General features: G+C 36.7%; 1 protein-coding gene across 1 annotated transcript in view; it reads right to left on the reverse strand.

The window, feature by feature from the left end:
* Positions 1-4,393: 4,393 nt before the first annotated feature.
* The window catches only part of HCN1 (hyperpolarization activated cyclic nucleotide gated potassium channel 1), a 193,597-nt gene continuing 181,056 nt past the window's right edge, over positions 4,394-16,934 (reverse strand). Inside the window, exons 7-8 of the mRNA XM_064403432.1 lie at positions 8,286-8,450; positions 4,394-6,553 (exon numbers count right to left, since the gene is read on the reverse strand). Coding sequence (XP_064259502.1) covers positions 5,709-6,553; positions 8,286-8,450 — 1,010 coding nt within the window. The 3' untranslated portion in view covers positions 4,394-5,708. The remainder of the gene's footprint in view (positions 6,554-8,285; positions 8,451-16,934) is intronic.

Consider the following 16,934-nt stretch of genomic DNA (forward strand, 5'->3'; position numbering starts at 1 on the left):
CACCTTAAGCCATGTATGCAGTGGTGAAAAAATGAATTTTTTTTCATTGTCTAAAAGCTTGTTTTCTGAAGTTATGTACTAGGATTATCCTAAACTCTATAATTTCTCTATGTGCATTAATTCAGTCAAGGTTTTCACCAGCAGCTCTGAATTGTGTCCACATCTTTTTGTCTTGCAAAAAAGACAAGAGCAAATACAACAGCCTTGAACTACACCATCTCTATTCTTATTTGTCTGGTGGATCTGATGAACAACTCCTTGCTATTGGAGAAAACAAAGGAGATGTCAAAACCATTCTCTAGAATCTTTCCACAGCATTCACCATTGCTGCCAAGAGCGCCATTATCGGTGATACAATATCAAAGGTCCAAGTGCATCAGTGAATGTACTTGAGTCCTTCCTGATGGAGGGCATCAGCATAATACCAATTGGTAAAACGTACTCATGTGTTTCCTTTATCATGTCTGGTTATTTTTTGGCATTGTTTTTGTTTGGTTTTTTTTCTTTTTAAAATCCCAGATTTCTTAATCTTTTTTTGATACTTAACATTAAGGTATCAGCTAAACTGAAATATAGTTGAGATGCACTGTCTACAAATATTTCTGTTGCAAAGATGACTTTGAAGAGGATGAAGACACATTACAGACAAAATGGGTATTGACTAGCAGATTTTATAAAAAGCAAAGCCTGCAATTGCAATATAATCTACTTTATCATAGATGGTTTAGATGTGAATTGATCAGTCTGGCTCATATTTGGGAATATTTCTGGTTCTTTGTAAGACCACAAGTAATACTGCTGTCCATCTTCTCACTTTACCTAGATTTCCTGTTGCAGTGGATAATGACCAGGCAAGAGTTACTGCTCACATTGTCTCTTAGCTGAAGTAGAGGAATGAATATAATTGGATGTAAATCTTCCAGCACTTAAAAATAATTAAATGCTATATAAGACTGCAGGCCTCTCCTCAAAAACACAGACTGCACATTTGGTATAAAAACACAGCAAACCCATTATTAACCCATTATTAATGTTAACTTTGCAGAGAAATAAAAAATCCAAATCAAGAACAACCTGGCCTAGGAAGCCAAAATACCTCACTGCCCACATGAAAACTGAGATCTGCAGTTATTGTCCTCTGATACACAAGAACTTTTTAAACTTCAAAACCAGATCTCTACTTAAAACTTCTACACTGCAGTGACAAAACAGGAAACAGACTGCACATATTTGGGTTTCTGAAAAAAAGGTGTTTAAGCATGAATAGTGGTCGTACTCAACGTACCACCCACAGAACACTGCAGATTTTGTGATGTTAAGATGATCAAGAAGATGATTCACAGGGCTAAGTGTGTAAGCACTGCGTACTGATTGCTGGGGAAAAAATCTATACACTCAAAATTGACAGCATGTATTTCTATTAGAACATATTCTAGGGCAATATTAATGCTCTTACAGTTCCTTGATTAAAAAAAAAGGAAGGAAAGGCCAAACCACTAAAGAAATAAATTTGCACACCCAATTCTAACACAGTGTTTCAATAATGCTTGTAGCTCAGACCTATGATTTGTAAAGAAACACTTTCTGTTCCTATAATGTAGCAATTATTTTTGTGAACAGAGGACTTTTGAACAGCAGAAATTACTGTCACTGAGTACTCTCAGAGCAGTTGAATTTCAGATTAATTTAAAAGTTTATCATCTTGTTTTTCAAATAAAATGCTTTTTTCTTCACTGAACAACGCCACTTATATAGTAGAAAATAATGCACCTGTATAGAAATACTGAAGTCAGTGTGAGAACTGATTCTGAAAACAGAACTATCAAGTTTACCTCTCAATGACATGCACCAAGGCATGAAAGTTTGCTATTTGGAATAAAATTGACTTTGGTTCCAGTCCAAGGTAAGGTAGGAAGTAGGCTGAGGTAGATAGAGATATTAGAAATTAGAAGAGTCTAAATATATATAGATGTGTAAATACACATCAATATCATGTGTGGTGATATAAAATACCACTTAAAAAAACCCCTTTGTTTTGTTTGGCCTGGACACAAAAATGTATGAAATAATAAGACTGGAGCACACAGCAAAGTATACTCTGTGAAGTGGTCAGATGCAGACGGGAGAACTGGATTGTTCTGCTTAACAAAAGTCTTCTGGTTCAATGCTGGTATTTTTGAAAATCACTTCATTGCCTACCATTGGAATAAGGCTAAATCTTAGCAATGCAAAGTAAAAAAAACCCAAAAAAACAAAAAAAACCAAAACAAACAAAAAAAACAACCAAAAAAAAACCAAAAAAAAACCCACTAGTGAAAGCAATTCACAATACACTTTACAGTGCAAATTGAAAATACAACTACCCATGCTTGCTTAAAATCAGTTTATCAATTTAGGATTCTATTGATCCTAATGAAGGTAATGTAAAACACACAATGTGCTATTGACTGTGCTTTTTAATTTACAATGACCTAAAATGTGATTAATGAACATTACTTCCATGTCAATGGTGCCTTGAAATCTCAACTCCTATACACAGGTTCACAGGTACATCATCTGGGATTGGCACACACAGTAAAATAAAGTGAAAATATGATAGAATACATTTTCCTTAAGTTACACTAACAACTATTTGCAATTCTCCCCCAGGACATTTAATATATACAAACCAGCTTAACTTTCAAATATTTGTAGTTATGATGTATTTCTGATAAATGGTAATAGCTTACATGAGAGTTTTTTGGGAAAATAAATTTCTCTAATCTGCAGAGGCAACACAGCTTAGGACCTGCTTGTGTAAATCACGTAGTATCCTTGAATTTCTAAGCCTTCTTATTTCAGGAATGCACAGAATTACTCAGAAAGCTTTTTTTCCACCTCCCCGTACTCAGTGCACATCACTTTTGGGCACAGAATAAAGAAAAGAGATCAGCAAACAGTTCTTCATTTACACTAAAGCAAAACTTAGCTCAGTTACACAGATAATGGAAGGAAAAAAAAATCATGGTTTTATTTTTTTATATATTTTCTTCAATTTATTAATAATCTTTTATATTTGTTTATTTATGGCTTTGAGCAAAGACAAAAAAAACCTCTAACTCATCCCTGATCATACAATTATTGTAAGAACCAGATCTATAGTCTTCCCAGCAGCAGTAAGATCCAACCTTTTTCATTAATACATTTCATCTTGTACAGATGTGAGATTTCATACTTATGGGCCTACTTATGTACAGAGAAAATAGGTCACTTCTGAAACTAACAATGGACCTTTATATTACAGGAATGTGAGTCATTTGTTTCTTAATCTAAGTATATATACATTCATACATACATATATATATATATACGTATATAATTTTATACCCTGTACCATTTTTTTTAATTAACATACAAATCCTAGATATTGTCCACTCTATTACAAAGTCATTAAAAATTATTTTTATGGTTTCACTGAAAGACCATGTGAATTAATATTTCTTCATAGTGCTTAAAATAAAATAAAAATATATATAAAAATATTTTGCTACTAACCCCATTTCTCCTATTAAATGTAAACCTTAAACAGTTTTCAAGATCAGTATATGATCTTAATTAACTGACAGAATTTGTTAGCATTAAAATAATATAAGGGGTATTGTACTCATAAATAAATGGTCTTGCAGCGTATCCATAATGTTTGAGACACTTTTTTAAACAATCATTTCCCCATTTCCACTCCAGGTCACTTAAATTAATGGCAGCAGCATGTTAGTGGGTTAATTACATCGATCTTTACTGGTGAATGTGAGTCAGCAAAAAAATGGAAGATTTTTTAAAATTTTATTTGATGTACCACTTCAGTAAAAGATATAACAGGCAGCACGGGTTCAAGCTCTGTTAGCTTTAGAGAATTTACTTGGCTCTCAAGTACATCTGGATTCACTGCATTACGTAGTTTGTGATGTTATTTAATTTTTCCATGCATCGTTAAACTCAGCATTGACGGGAAGAGGAGAACTCCTTTGCATCCATTTCCTTAACAGAGTCAGCTGGGTTTTAAGGAACAGAATATATGCTTGTATCATATCCATAATGCTGATTTTTCAGTGAGTTAAATTATGACACATTTAGTTTCAATCTCTATTTAATGTGACAAATCAGGCACAAACGATTACGAATTTTTTTTTCTTTTTTTCTTTTTTTTTTGTGGATAAAATAATGTGAAGGTTTGAGCAAACAAAACAAAATGTTCACAAAACAGTATGCTTTAACCCTGCTTTCTGTCACCATTTCCTTCCTGTTTTGAAGACATAAAAAATAATAAACCTCATACCTATGGGCTATGTTTGACACTACATGCCTTAGGATATACTAACCATTTAATTACAATATACACAGAGCAAATCGTGCATTTCCAGACAGACTTGATGCTATATTATATTTATTTTTGTAAATTAACACCACAGTCAACTACAAAACTACAGTGAAGACACAGAAGCACCTGAAAGTCTAAATCAAGCTGTGGTTTACAAATAATCCTTTAAATGAAAAACCTCACTTCTAGACTTAAACCAGAGATTCAAAGTCAGCATTATAGGAATTTTAAGGTAGACACAATTAATGAATGGTTATTATTTTCTAAGATACCGTAAAGCCTTTTCCTACTGACCAAACCTATTTTTATTGTCTTTTTTTTTTCAAAGCATGCATGGAACATTCTCAGATGCTATTGAGGGCAAGAAGAAGAAAAGTGATGGTATTGGTGAAGTACAAGCGATTTGCAGGATCAAGCGTACAATTTTGCATAAAACATTGCATGTAAAAGTAACACTGTAGGTTTTAAGCCATTGCATTACAATTTAACAGTTGTGTTGCACTTAGCTTTAACAAATTTTAAAACTGTAAATTTTGAAGTGAAAAGCAGAACCTAAATTCCTAAACAAAGACCTTGCAATGGTACACCACACAGCATCTATTTTTGCTTGGGTCTAAAAAGTTATTTACAACGGAAATATTTAGTCTTTGAAAAGTCTTTAGCAGTGTGAAGATCAAAGTCCACCCAATTCTCTTAGACAACAGAAGGGTTGACATGCCATGAGGTTACAACCTATCTGGAGGAGTGCTAGTGCCTCCCTTTACACTGCAGGTGTTTGCAATATAATTCTCTTCCAATCTAAATTCCAATGGATGGTGCTAACATATGAAATGCAATGTGGAATAACAACTGAATTCTTCACAAGAAATTAACAACATATACGCAATAAATGAAGTCGCAAAGGTTTCAGAATATCACTCAGTCAGTGCTATGTGTTAGTTAAATTGATGGTTTTCTTTCCTTTTTTTTTTTTTTTTTTTAAATATACTTGTTTGAAGTTTGTTGTTGTGTTGACAATTTCCCCATGAAAACAGCCAATCTCATAAACAGAGAAATCTGTTAGGCTGATTTTAAAGTCAACACATTAAAAATAAGTAATATTAGCTCTAATTTTAATCTTCTGCAATGGTTGCAAAAAGGAAGACATGAACTCAAACAAGTTTTTTAATTGCCTTTATATATATATATTTAGATATATATATATAAAACTTTTACATTCGTTACATAGGGCAAAGCTGTCTAAATTATTTTTCTGATAGTAGACTGCTGGGGCACATTAGGAAACAGGCTAAAACAGTTCGGGGGATGGTGCTCGGTTTGTTGCAAGTCTATTGCTCACAGTCACCAGGGATCATAAATTTGAGGCGAACCGCGGTTTGTCTCCCTCGGGCTCTGTGCTTAAGACTGTGGAAGAATCCCTTTGCAGCGGGGCCGCGGGCGGCGCGGCCCCGCGGTTCGGGGGGATGGCTCCCGAGGACATCTGCCGGAACAGCGAGACCCGCTGGGGCACGGTGGCCCGGCCGGCCGGGGGCACGCCGGGGCCCGGGGCGGGCTGCGGGAGGGAGGCGAGGGACTCCCCCACGGTGGGGTGAGGCCTGGCGATCAGTGTGGAGATCTCGTGGGGCAAGGAGGGCTGCGAGGCGGAGAGCGGCCGCACCTCCCGCGTCAGATTGGTGTTGTGGAGGGCCTGGGTGCTCTTGTGCACCTCGTTCTTCTGCGCGGCTCCCGGCGGCTGCTGCGCCGCCTGCGGCTGCTGCTGCTGCTGCTGCTGCTGCTGCTGCTGCTGCTGCTGCTGCATGAGGGAGAGCTGCGAGGCGGTCGGCGAGGCGTACTGGAAAGTTCGGCCGGCCAGCGGGCTCTGTACCGGCGGGCTGCAGACGGCCGTGGTGTAGGAGCAGGGCGAGAGGATGACAGCCTGCTGGGGCGGCTGCGTGCTGGGCGAGGGCGAGTGCAGGTTGGTGTGCGAGAGGCTGCTGCTGCTGTACACGGGAGGGGACTGCGTCCTGCCGCGCGACGACGAGGCCGAGGTGCTGGAGTTGAGGGCTGGCATCTGCTGCAGGCTCACCGGGGCGATGGTCTGCACCATCTCCCTGTCGTGCTTCACGATCTGCTTCAAGATCTCATTCTCCTGGTTGTTGAAGACGCCGGTGTTGAGGTCCTTCTGGAACTTCTGCAGCAGGATCGAGTTCTTCTTCCCTTCACAGAGAGGCAGAAGAGTTAGTGAGCCCGGGGTGCGGGGGCAGAGCCCCGCTCTGGCTTTGTGTTTCAGCATGGCTGAGGACGGTCTGTTGTAAAAGCCTCAGCAGGCAGCGGGTGGCTGAGCGGGCACCGCTCGGCCGCCAGCCCAGGGCAGGAGGGGGCTGTGCCCCGCTGGCACTGCCGCAGCTGCCCGCGGCTGTGCTGTGCTCTGCCCGCGGCCGTGCTCTGCCCGCGGCCGTGCTCTGCTCTGCGTGCGGCTCTGCTCTGCTCTGCATGCGGCCCGCCCGCAGCGCCGGCCATCGGAGCACCGCCGCGCTCCCACACCTGGCCTTTCTCTGCCCCTTCACTTGCAGTTTACTGTTATTACTATAATTACATGTAAGAACCGTAATTTCCTGAACAACTGTCAGAAAAAGTCATCGTGCTCTGCACCTACATCGTCCTTCTCCTTGCAAAACTGAATTTCCACTAAACAGTTACATATTTTAAAAGTACACCTGCCATCTAGCAGGTGCGTACATTTCTGGGAACTAGTTACTAGACATGAGTAGAAACCAGTGTTTTTAACTGTCTGTGAACTAATATAAACTCGTGGATAATGTAACACCTGCTTGCACAGTGGAGACTGCTGTACACTGTGACCTGATGTCTGCTTGATGGCTCACAGTGTCTGCAAGATGTAGACGCTATTCTGTCTGAGTCATCAGATGCTTGGGAACACAATGGCACTCAATTGCTTTTTTTTTTTTTTTTTTTTTTTTTTTTTTTTTTTTTTTTAAATAAAACACTGCACTTCAAATGGGATTGCTACTCCAAGAACAGACTGGAGCTTTAGTGCTAATATTTTTCAAGCACATATTACTTAGAGTTGGACTGCATTTCCAGAGAGTCTTGCAAGACAAACTGTAGGAGTTTAATGCATTGAGTTGATGTGGAGAAATCCTCAGACTGAAATTTTCTTATGAAGTTGAGGAAACACCACTGAAGAGGATAAGTGATATTTATTTTTTTTTACAGCTGTATTTTAAAATGAGTGCCAGTAATGATGACCAAAGTGCAATTCTCCTGACCTAAGACTTTATGCTTTGCCTGGTATGTCCAGTTGGGAGGTCCCAAACACTGGAACAGCAAGTTTACACCTCATGTTTGGATAATCTGCCATACCCTTCTGCCTTTCTCTTGGGTATTATTGGACAGTTTTTCTGATTGCAGGCAGATCTGAGCAGTGCCAGTGTGCAGCCATCAAGGCTAGCAGAGCCCATGTTGTGAGGAAAATGAGAGCCCTGCTGCAAAGGATTAATTCACTTCAACAAACAACGGGTTTGTGAGTGCAGAGAGGCTTCAGCTCTTCCCAGCATTGTAGATGTCATCCGTAAGCAATTTATTTAGGAAAATGTCATCTACTGCTTGTGACACAGCATAAATCCTATCAAGTGCTGAAGGCAGCAAAAGAAATCTACAGGATTAATAAATAATACTAATGATAATTAAAGTATGAAAAATAATCCTCAGAGGAGTACAAGATCTTTCTAAAACTTGGTGGGTTTTATTATTTACAAGTGAGATTGCAAAATTCTTGTCTGCACACATGTGTTATTTATAGATCAAGAAAACATTTACTGCAGCATAACAGAAAAAAACTTTTAAAGAGGGCTATTTTATCATGCAGCTCAAGGGAAAGAAAATGGATTTTAAGAACTAATCATATGCAAAAAAATGGGATAAATACCTATCCTGTCAAGTCTATCAATTGCCACGGTTTCGAAGGCCCTTCTCATCATGGGGTACTCTTCCAGAACCTCGTTGAAGTTGTCCACTGAGAGGGAGTACAGGCGACAGTAGGTGTCTGCTCGTACACTGGCAGTTCGACGGCCCTTGGTTAACAGGCAGATCTCTGGGGAGAGAAAAATTCAGCACACACTGAAAACAAGGAAGTTACTGAACCATGTGAAACTTTAAAGTTAGAAATTGACTCTGTGCTAACAAGTAATAATTTAGTACTCAGCAGCAATTTTTTTATTTCTGCTTACATAAGGTTGCAGGGACAATTCTGAAGGTATTTGATTCTATTTTTGCTACTCTGAGAAAAAAATTCATGTCCTTTAAGAGCCCTGCCTATAGGTTTTCTCAGTATGAACTCTTGATTTTATGAAGCCTTTTTAAAATAGTGCTTCAAGTTCTAAGAAATGATCCATCAGCTGTCAAACACAGCTTGATGACTTTGATTAACCAAAGTGCTGAATTAACCCAAGTGATTCTATTGATTTTCTTTTAAATATATAGCTGCCATAGAGGACCAATCCCTTTAATAATTCACCAGATTTACTAAAATAATGCAATACATTATATAATGATATTTGAATATAAGAACTGTTCTGTGAAAAAAACCCCAAAAACTTGAAGCATGAACATGCCTTCTGTTTCCTTGATGTTTATGTCCTAGGTATTTTGGGGAGAGAAAACGTAAAACTTTTGACTTTTTTTCTTATTAGATTAAAAAGTGGAATTCATAGGATTAGTCTAGTAGCCTTTCTCTGCAAGTGCCACCAACAGGAATTCATTTTTCTGGAACAGTAGAAACTGAAGGTATGTGCAGAGTCCCAAGAAAGAGTCCCAAACTTTTGATTTCTAATTCTTCAACCCACAGTATCAGGGTGACTGCATAGAGGCCAACGTCAGTGTCTGAGGCTTGTATCAGCAAAACACATGGAGCAAAATATTTATTTACATTATTTAGATTAAAATGCAGAAAATTAGAAAGTCATTTGCAAAAAGTAGTGTTTGAGTTCATCCCATTTTCAAACTGGAGACTAAGAACACACTTAGAAATACCAAGAACTCTTGAGCTCAAGCAGGGTGAGAGACAGTTTCCCTACTCAGTTCCAGCAGTCAAGGGCTGTGAGTTCATACTTCATATTTAGATACAAAAGTAGGAAACTGTCTCCTACCTTGCTTTTTTGTCCACTACATGCTCCATTTTAATCAAACTATCATTTTCAAGTGTGGAAAACCAACTAATAAATAATTCTGCAGACTTCAGTTCTACAAACAAAGTACCAACCTAGTTCTTGGTTTTTTTTTTTTGTTTTTCTCTATGTCTTTAAGAAATATATTTTTTATTGATCTAGAATATAAAGGACCTTGATTTTTTTGTCTCATACTTCTTGAGGAATTTCCACATGCTATCTGATCCTGAAGGCTTAGGGGATAAGACACTTAAATTACAGTGGATAAATCAAAGTAAATTAACATTGGGCCAGTACTAGCACAGAATGTACTTAAACCCCAGCAGCTTTGGGGAGAATTTATAGAGACTATTGGGACAGTAAAGTAGAGAATTTATAGAGAATACTGGTAAGAGACTTGACCTAAAGTCCCTCACAAAACTTGATGCCCATGAAATAATGGCAGTTTACTGTAAAGAACTAGCCAGGTATAACAGAAGTCAGACCTTTCTTTTTCTCACTCCTAGCTTCGCCTGACCTCTTCTCCTTAGATTGAACCCACTGCATTTCAGTTGCAAGAAAAGGCCATTTTGCCCAAAGAGAGCAGTTAAATGCAGACGATACCTGTTCTATTTCCTAAAATATTCTTTAGGTCTCACAAATAAAGTGTTACAATACATGGTTGAATTTAGAGAAAACTATCTGGAAAGTCTGTGTGACTAATGATCACCTCTCGATTTTCAGCTCTTTTCAATTACAATTGCTGCAAACAATAGAGACACATAAATAGGTGTCTTCTGCTACTCTCAACAAATACTTGAGTATAAAAAGCATCAAATGCCCCCCAGAAAACCAGCATCTCCAAAATCCCCATCATTCTGAAGAGTGCAGAAAAGATAGAGAAACTATAGTTTTCATCATTAATAATCCTGACTACTGTATTGTAGATTACTTAAACAAGAAAAATGGGAAAAAACCATAAGAGACAATGTTAGGCTTCATCACAAGACAATGGGACCATAGAATTCATGGATATTACTGCAACAAATACTTTCTTTTTTTCTTCATCTTCTTTCATCTATTATTTTTTGTCAAGGTGAAGGGAAAAAATCAATGAAAACTATGATGTGCAGACTCTGTCTACCCACAACTTCTGGTTGAAGACTATAAGTCTGGAAGGCTTTTAATATCTGTAATCCTTCTAGTTAGATAATATAATAAACAACGAGTCAGAAAAGATATGACAAATGTCCCAGTGCCCAGAAAATAGTCAGGGAGTGCTGCTGTGGAGCCTGCCTCCTCAGTAAGCAAAGACAGCTTTGTGTTCTCAACTCCACTGGAATGGTCTGAACTACAGTTTCCTTACAGAAAAAATACTGTGAAATATATATGTGATACCCACATACTGCATTTCCAGTGATATTTCTTGACTGATTAGGACTGTGTTATAGTCACTGATACATTATCTATATTGCCTTGTAATATCAATATTATCAATAGCATCATTTGTAGTCTGTTCATAAGACTAAAGTGTTTGCTAATTGTATGTGTTAATCTATCAGCTATTTGTTTGGACAGACCCTCAGCATAAGAAATAGGATATGAAATCTTTCTTACGAGGACCAAAGAGGAGGAACACTGAATATTGAAATGAGTTCCCATTAAACACTTGTGTTCATGTAAATAATCCAAAGTGTTCGTTTTTCATGAAAATAATAAAGTAATGAAAATAGCCATGACATATTTAAAGTGAGCTGTAGTGGCATCAAGTACACCAGGTGCCCTTAACAATTACGCTCTCCTTGATGTTCAGTGGATTTAAATTGCCTAGGAAATACAATAATAGCATAGGAGTGTGTAGTGGAACACAAAAGGCATAGACTATTTTTAAACAACTTGGATAAACAAGGTGCTCTATTAGCATAAAAATAAAGTGTCAGCAGCATATTACTCACTAATATTACTATGTGCATTTGTCATGGTGTTTTGCCTTCATGCTGACACTTTCAGCATGCCAAATATTACTATCTTTCTTTTCCAAACAAAAGAATGTTGTAAATTCCAATTAAAAATTATGTATTAGGCTACAACGAACTTGTAATTCAATTCTGAATGCAAATTTTACTTCAATTATTTAATCTCTGGGGACAACTGTTACCTAGAACATTGTGAAACAAATGTCAGTCACTGCCCTAAAGAAAAGTGACTGTTTGAAAACACAGAAGGATGCTAAAAACATTCATTTGTTCTTACAGTCCATATTTAATGCAAATTTAAGTAATTCATTTGTGAAAATCATAATTCATCATCTGCTAGGATCAGGTCTTTCCCACATAAAAAGTCAGCCATCAGAAGAATATGGAAATGGGCTCAAATAAAGTGTACTTTCTGCTGGGAGGGCTCTAACAAAAACGTGCAATGATAGAAGTTTAAAGCTAACCTTGTTCTGAAAGTTGTAATAGTAAAAATTGATCACCAACATATCAGTTGCACATCTGTGGCTGAGTGATGGAGTTGTTAGTGCTGGGTTAACAGTCGTACTTAATGACTCAAAGGTCTTTTCAGTCTAAGTGGTTCTGTGATTCTGTGGCAGGGTTTCAGTAAAAGCTGGATCAGGTTAAATTTTTGGAACACTATGAATTTCTAAAGGAGTTTGCCTGTATCAGTTTCTCATAAAACAGCGAATGAATGCATAGGTTGTGTTTTACTGTTGCATTAATGTGACAGAACACTCTGCATGGGAAATTCTGCATATCTGAAAGACAGCAATAAGAAAGGCTGATTTCAGGAAAATCTGGATGAAGTAAGGTGAGTGACATAGCCCACAGGATGAATTTAAAAGAATAGGATTAATAGGCCTTTTGTAAGGATCAAGTTTTGATCACAACTGAGACCAGCTTCATTGTTCTTATGGACTGTACTGATATGCCACTGTAGGTAATAATTTTTAGCCCTCCCGTGTTGCTCCATGGTACCCAAACACCTTTTTCTTTGAGAAAATAAGGATGTGGGGATATATATGTAACGTATTATGTATTAATGTGCCCCCACATCCATGTATATGAGTGTGGGGGAGATTAACCACTAGTAGCATGTATGACATTGATCTCTTCTTTAGTCTTTGCTGGATGGCTTTGTATCTACTGGCAATCCTAGCCATAATTTCTGGTTTCCATTTTATGCAGAAAATTTTTATATAGGAAAATTCCTTTTTTACTCTGATAAGCAGTACCGTTTCTGTGAGAGTACATACTTGTCCATTCACCATCTGTTCATTTTACATATAAATTATATTCCAGATGTAATTACTCTGCCTCATATGTTACAGTAACATTTGGCTAGAGAAAATCTACAGAAAGAATGTGCCCATCAACAGTAAACTGTGTTGCTAAAGGTTAGGTATGAGTCCAGTAGTTAGCAAGTTCACTGAAGGACACCAAGCCAGTCGTGTCTCCATGGACCGTATTTCTTGGCTTAGGATGTAACATCCTAAGGTAAGAAAATTCATACAATGAATTCATACAATTCATACAGAAAATTCATACAATGAATTATTGTATGTGCATCTTTGTCTTGCAAGGAAACAAGTTCACTTTACTAGATGCAGATATTAAATTTGTGTAGTAATGAATTAATGAATTTAACAGTATTTCAGCTATATAGTGTCTATATTAAAAGCAATTAAAAACAACTAGCAGATTTTATGCATTTCTGTTCCTCTCCAAAGCTGTGTGATTTCCCATCATCTGTTAAATTAAACATTACAGGATTTAGTGAGAGGTCCTTCCACCTGAGGACAGCTGACTACTGCTTCAGATCCTCAACAGGAAACTTGTGGTGGGCATATAGGTTGCTGTGCATGCTGTTAGCTGTTCAGGCTGATTACTTCCAGCAGCAGAACAAAGATGGGAAGTCAAAGCAATTCAAAAGCTTGGGTCAGTTGAGTCTAACAGACTTGGGAATGTTTTTTAAGAACAGGACAGTGGATTAGAATATAGTTTGTTTTATAGAGAGCAATGAATTACTAAACTACCATAAACTTAATGACTTAATGACTTAAATGTCCAAGTGCTCTCTACATCCACCCATCTCGTAACAATTCAGAGTAAGATTCCCAGAACCACCATGGCTATCCTTATTTTCCAACAGCTCTTCATAGCAGCAACTCTTTGGCATGCTACAAAGATTGATAGTTCTTCACTTCTTTCAAGCAGCTGAAGTTGTCCACTGAGCAGAAACTAGCTAATGGGCACTTTCTTGCTGTGCCAGTCACATCAAGGGATATTCAGCTTAGCTCACTCAATTCCCAGCTTTACAACACGTTGTATGAGTATGGTTGGGTTATTTTTCCCTTTAGGAAATGACTATATGAACTTCAAGCAAGTTTAAAAAAAAATAAAAATCAGTAAGCTTCTAGGCATCCCATTATTTTAGAAATTGAGTGATTTTCCAGTTCCATGTTGACTTAAGCATCTCCAATATAGAAAGCAAGAAGAAGTTGTTTCATATGATAACATGTTACTTTAACATAAGTACCTGCACTTTTGTCTCCTTTTCCTTTATTAAACTCTGGAAAACATGAAACACATTTATCTGTATTTTTTCCTAATTTTTAATGTGTTCTTTTTATCTTTCAGTATATTATCGCTAGTGTACACAATGGCAAATCCAGTCATATGATGCTTTTTTTTTTTTAATAGTTACTAAAACAACTACCACCAGGTCTTACAATTACTCAGAATGTAGTTCGATGCAATTAAATGAATTTCAGTAATCTGTGTTCAAAAAAATTCAGTCCTGCATTAGAGAAATCCTAAAATGTAGTCACTGCTCAAGAAGAACATTTCTGCAGCAAGGGAGAGAGCTTAAAGAGAACAGAAAATGGAGGTAATTCCTGCCTTTTACAGCCAGATTTGTAACCTGGACTGTCCAAAAGGAAGCTATGCCAAACCTGCCGCTTTTGCCACCAAGTTTACATAAATATGGAATTGCAGACAAGTCAGTTTGAGTTAGGAGATACAGCCTGCATGACCACTTCATTTGAAATATGACAGCAGCAAATGTCTGTTGAGTTGCTTTCAGATATCTGGGTTCATCAGTTGGAGAGAGGGTTTGTAAGGCAGCCTGGAGAAGTTATTGTTTTGAAGAGGGACTGAAAATGGCTGATTGGAATGAAAAGCAACTTCTGTAATATCCCATCTCCAGTCTTTTATCACTTTTTAAACTATTTACCTGAACTTATTTTAAATATATCTATTTGTAATTTGTGATAGCTGTTGCCCTTATTAGCCATCCTATTAAAAAATCCAACCAAATAACTAAAAGCCCCTGAAATTCCCCAAACAAAAACCACATACATTATTTTATCCAACATTTTTATTGCCTGTTTGTAGTAATTTGAAATTTCTGTCTCTGAAGACCAACACCTGAGCTCTCTGCATGTTCATAGTTTAATTAACAGTATTTTATTTAATTTAATGTAACAATTACAAAATAGCAAAAATTTACTTGGGGAAAAATATTAATTTGAAAAGAAGTGCCTACATTTAATTGACCCAAACTTTGACAGAATTTATTGATAAATACTTGTTTTTAAAAAAAATTAATATCTATTTAGGGCTTGCCAACAACCCTGAGAGTATGCTCCTTTCTTTACCTAACTCCAAATGTGTCTTTTTATGCCACTTAGTTAGAAGACAACAGTTTCTTATCTTGATAAAAAGTGGCAAGTTATCTGAGCAGGAACTTTTTATTTTTCATCCTGACCTCTCTTTGCTTTTTTCCATGTGCACGTACTAAAAATAGCTGTGGCCAAGTTTTCATTACTAGTGCAGACAAAGCCAGTAACAAAAACACAGAATCACTGAGGCTGGAAAAGACCTCTAAGAGCATCAAGTCTGACCTTTAACTGAACACCACCCTGTCAGCCAGACCCTGGCACTGAGTGCCACATCTAGACTTATGAACATTTCTTACATCCTGACTATTTTCCCATGTTCTATTAAATTCTTCTAAGATAGGTCTGTAAGACAGAACAGAAGCTTAGGGTAATTTTATAAAATAGAAATGGAAGTGCATATTTTGTCTTCAATGCTATTTATAGCAGAGCATCCATATGTTTTTTCTTCCAATTTATTAAAGTGTTCTTTCTACAAAGAGTGATTAACATAGTCTATTGTCTTGTAAAAGCTCACAACTTTACTGATAATAATTTGATATGCTCTAAAAATTAATAATTAAGCTAAGATTTTAAGATAATATGCCTAAGTACAAATTTAGTTTTCATATTCAATGTATCAAAGGCCAAAAGTGATTTTATGTAATTCATTTACTCCTACATTTATTCCAACGGATGCTTACTGCCTATTGAAAAAACCATTTAATTCCTTATGTATTCAGTGGTATGCTCTTGTAATCTTGAGTCTGGCAAACAATAACAGTTACAATTTAAACTATTCAACTTGAATTAAAGTTGACTATAAAAATATTGTACTTCATTTCATTAAATTATTAAAAAATTATCAGAGACTGTCAGTTCTGAATTAAATATTTAGATTAAATATTTAATCTAAACTCAAATATTTAGTTAAAGTTCTACTGTGTGAAATTGAAGGTGCTTGGAAAATCTTCTGTGTTGACCACATTTGATTTCCAAGGCCTGCTATGTCCTACTTTTACTTGTGTCTAGTTATATGAAGTTTTAATTAAAAATGTATACTGTTAATGAATTATCGGAATTATAATTATAATTTATTTATGCTTTTAGATTGCAAGAATTATTGTGTTATTATTATGAATACTGTTAAATTTATATTTATGTTTGCTAACTATTAAAACTCCTAAACCCAAATCAGCGTCTACCTTTTAGCATAAAAGAGTAAGTTATTTTCATTCTTCTTCCTAAAAATTCTCTTGCACTTTAAAAAAAATCATTGAGTTGGAATAACAAGAAGTCCTTCTGACTGATTATTATTTTCCATATAAAATATGGAGTCAAAAGAACAACACAAAAATTTATTGTCAACAAGAAATTATGCAATATTATGAGGACTATTGCATATTATGTAGCCTCAAAATGGCAGATTAGTCTCTGCCAAAAAGATATTTAATTTTTAGGCCCTCTTGCAGACAATATTTTTAGAAAAGTGTTCTATACTGTTCATCTGAAAAATGTTTTACAAACGAGTTGGCATGGAGATGTGGAGATCCTGCTCCCTTGAAGCATTTAATTATGTCCCTGCTATTAAGAATATGAATAATCACACCTCAGTGGGGCTACTTATAATTACCTATCTGGATTATAGTATGAATATTGAAAAACTTAATCCACCACTGCCTTGAATAAGGAATAGCCATATGCAGTATTTTTGCAAAATGTAAAATTATATCATATCATATCATAGTGTCCATACGTAAAGCACTTCAACAGATTT

The sequence above is a fragment of the Passer domesticus genome, chromosome Z, assembly GCF_036417665.1.
Source record: "Passer domesticus isolate bPasDom1 chromosome Z, bPasDom1.hap1, whole genome shotgun sequence".
In the NCBI taxonomy this organism is placed as follows: domain Eukaryota; kingdom Metazoa; phylum Chordata; class Aves; order Passeriformes; family Passeridae; genus Passer; species Passer domesticus.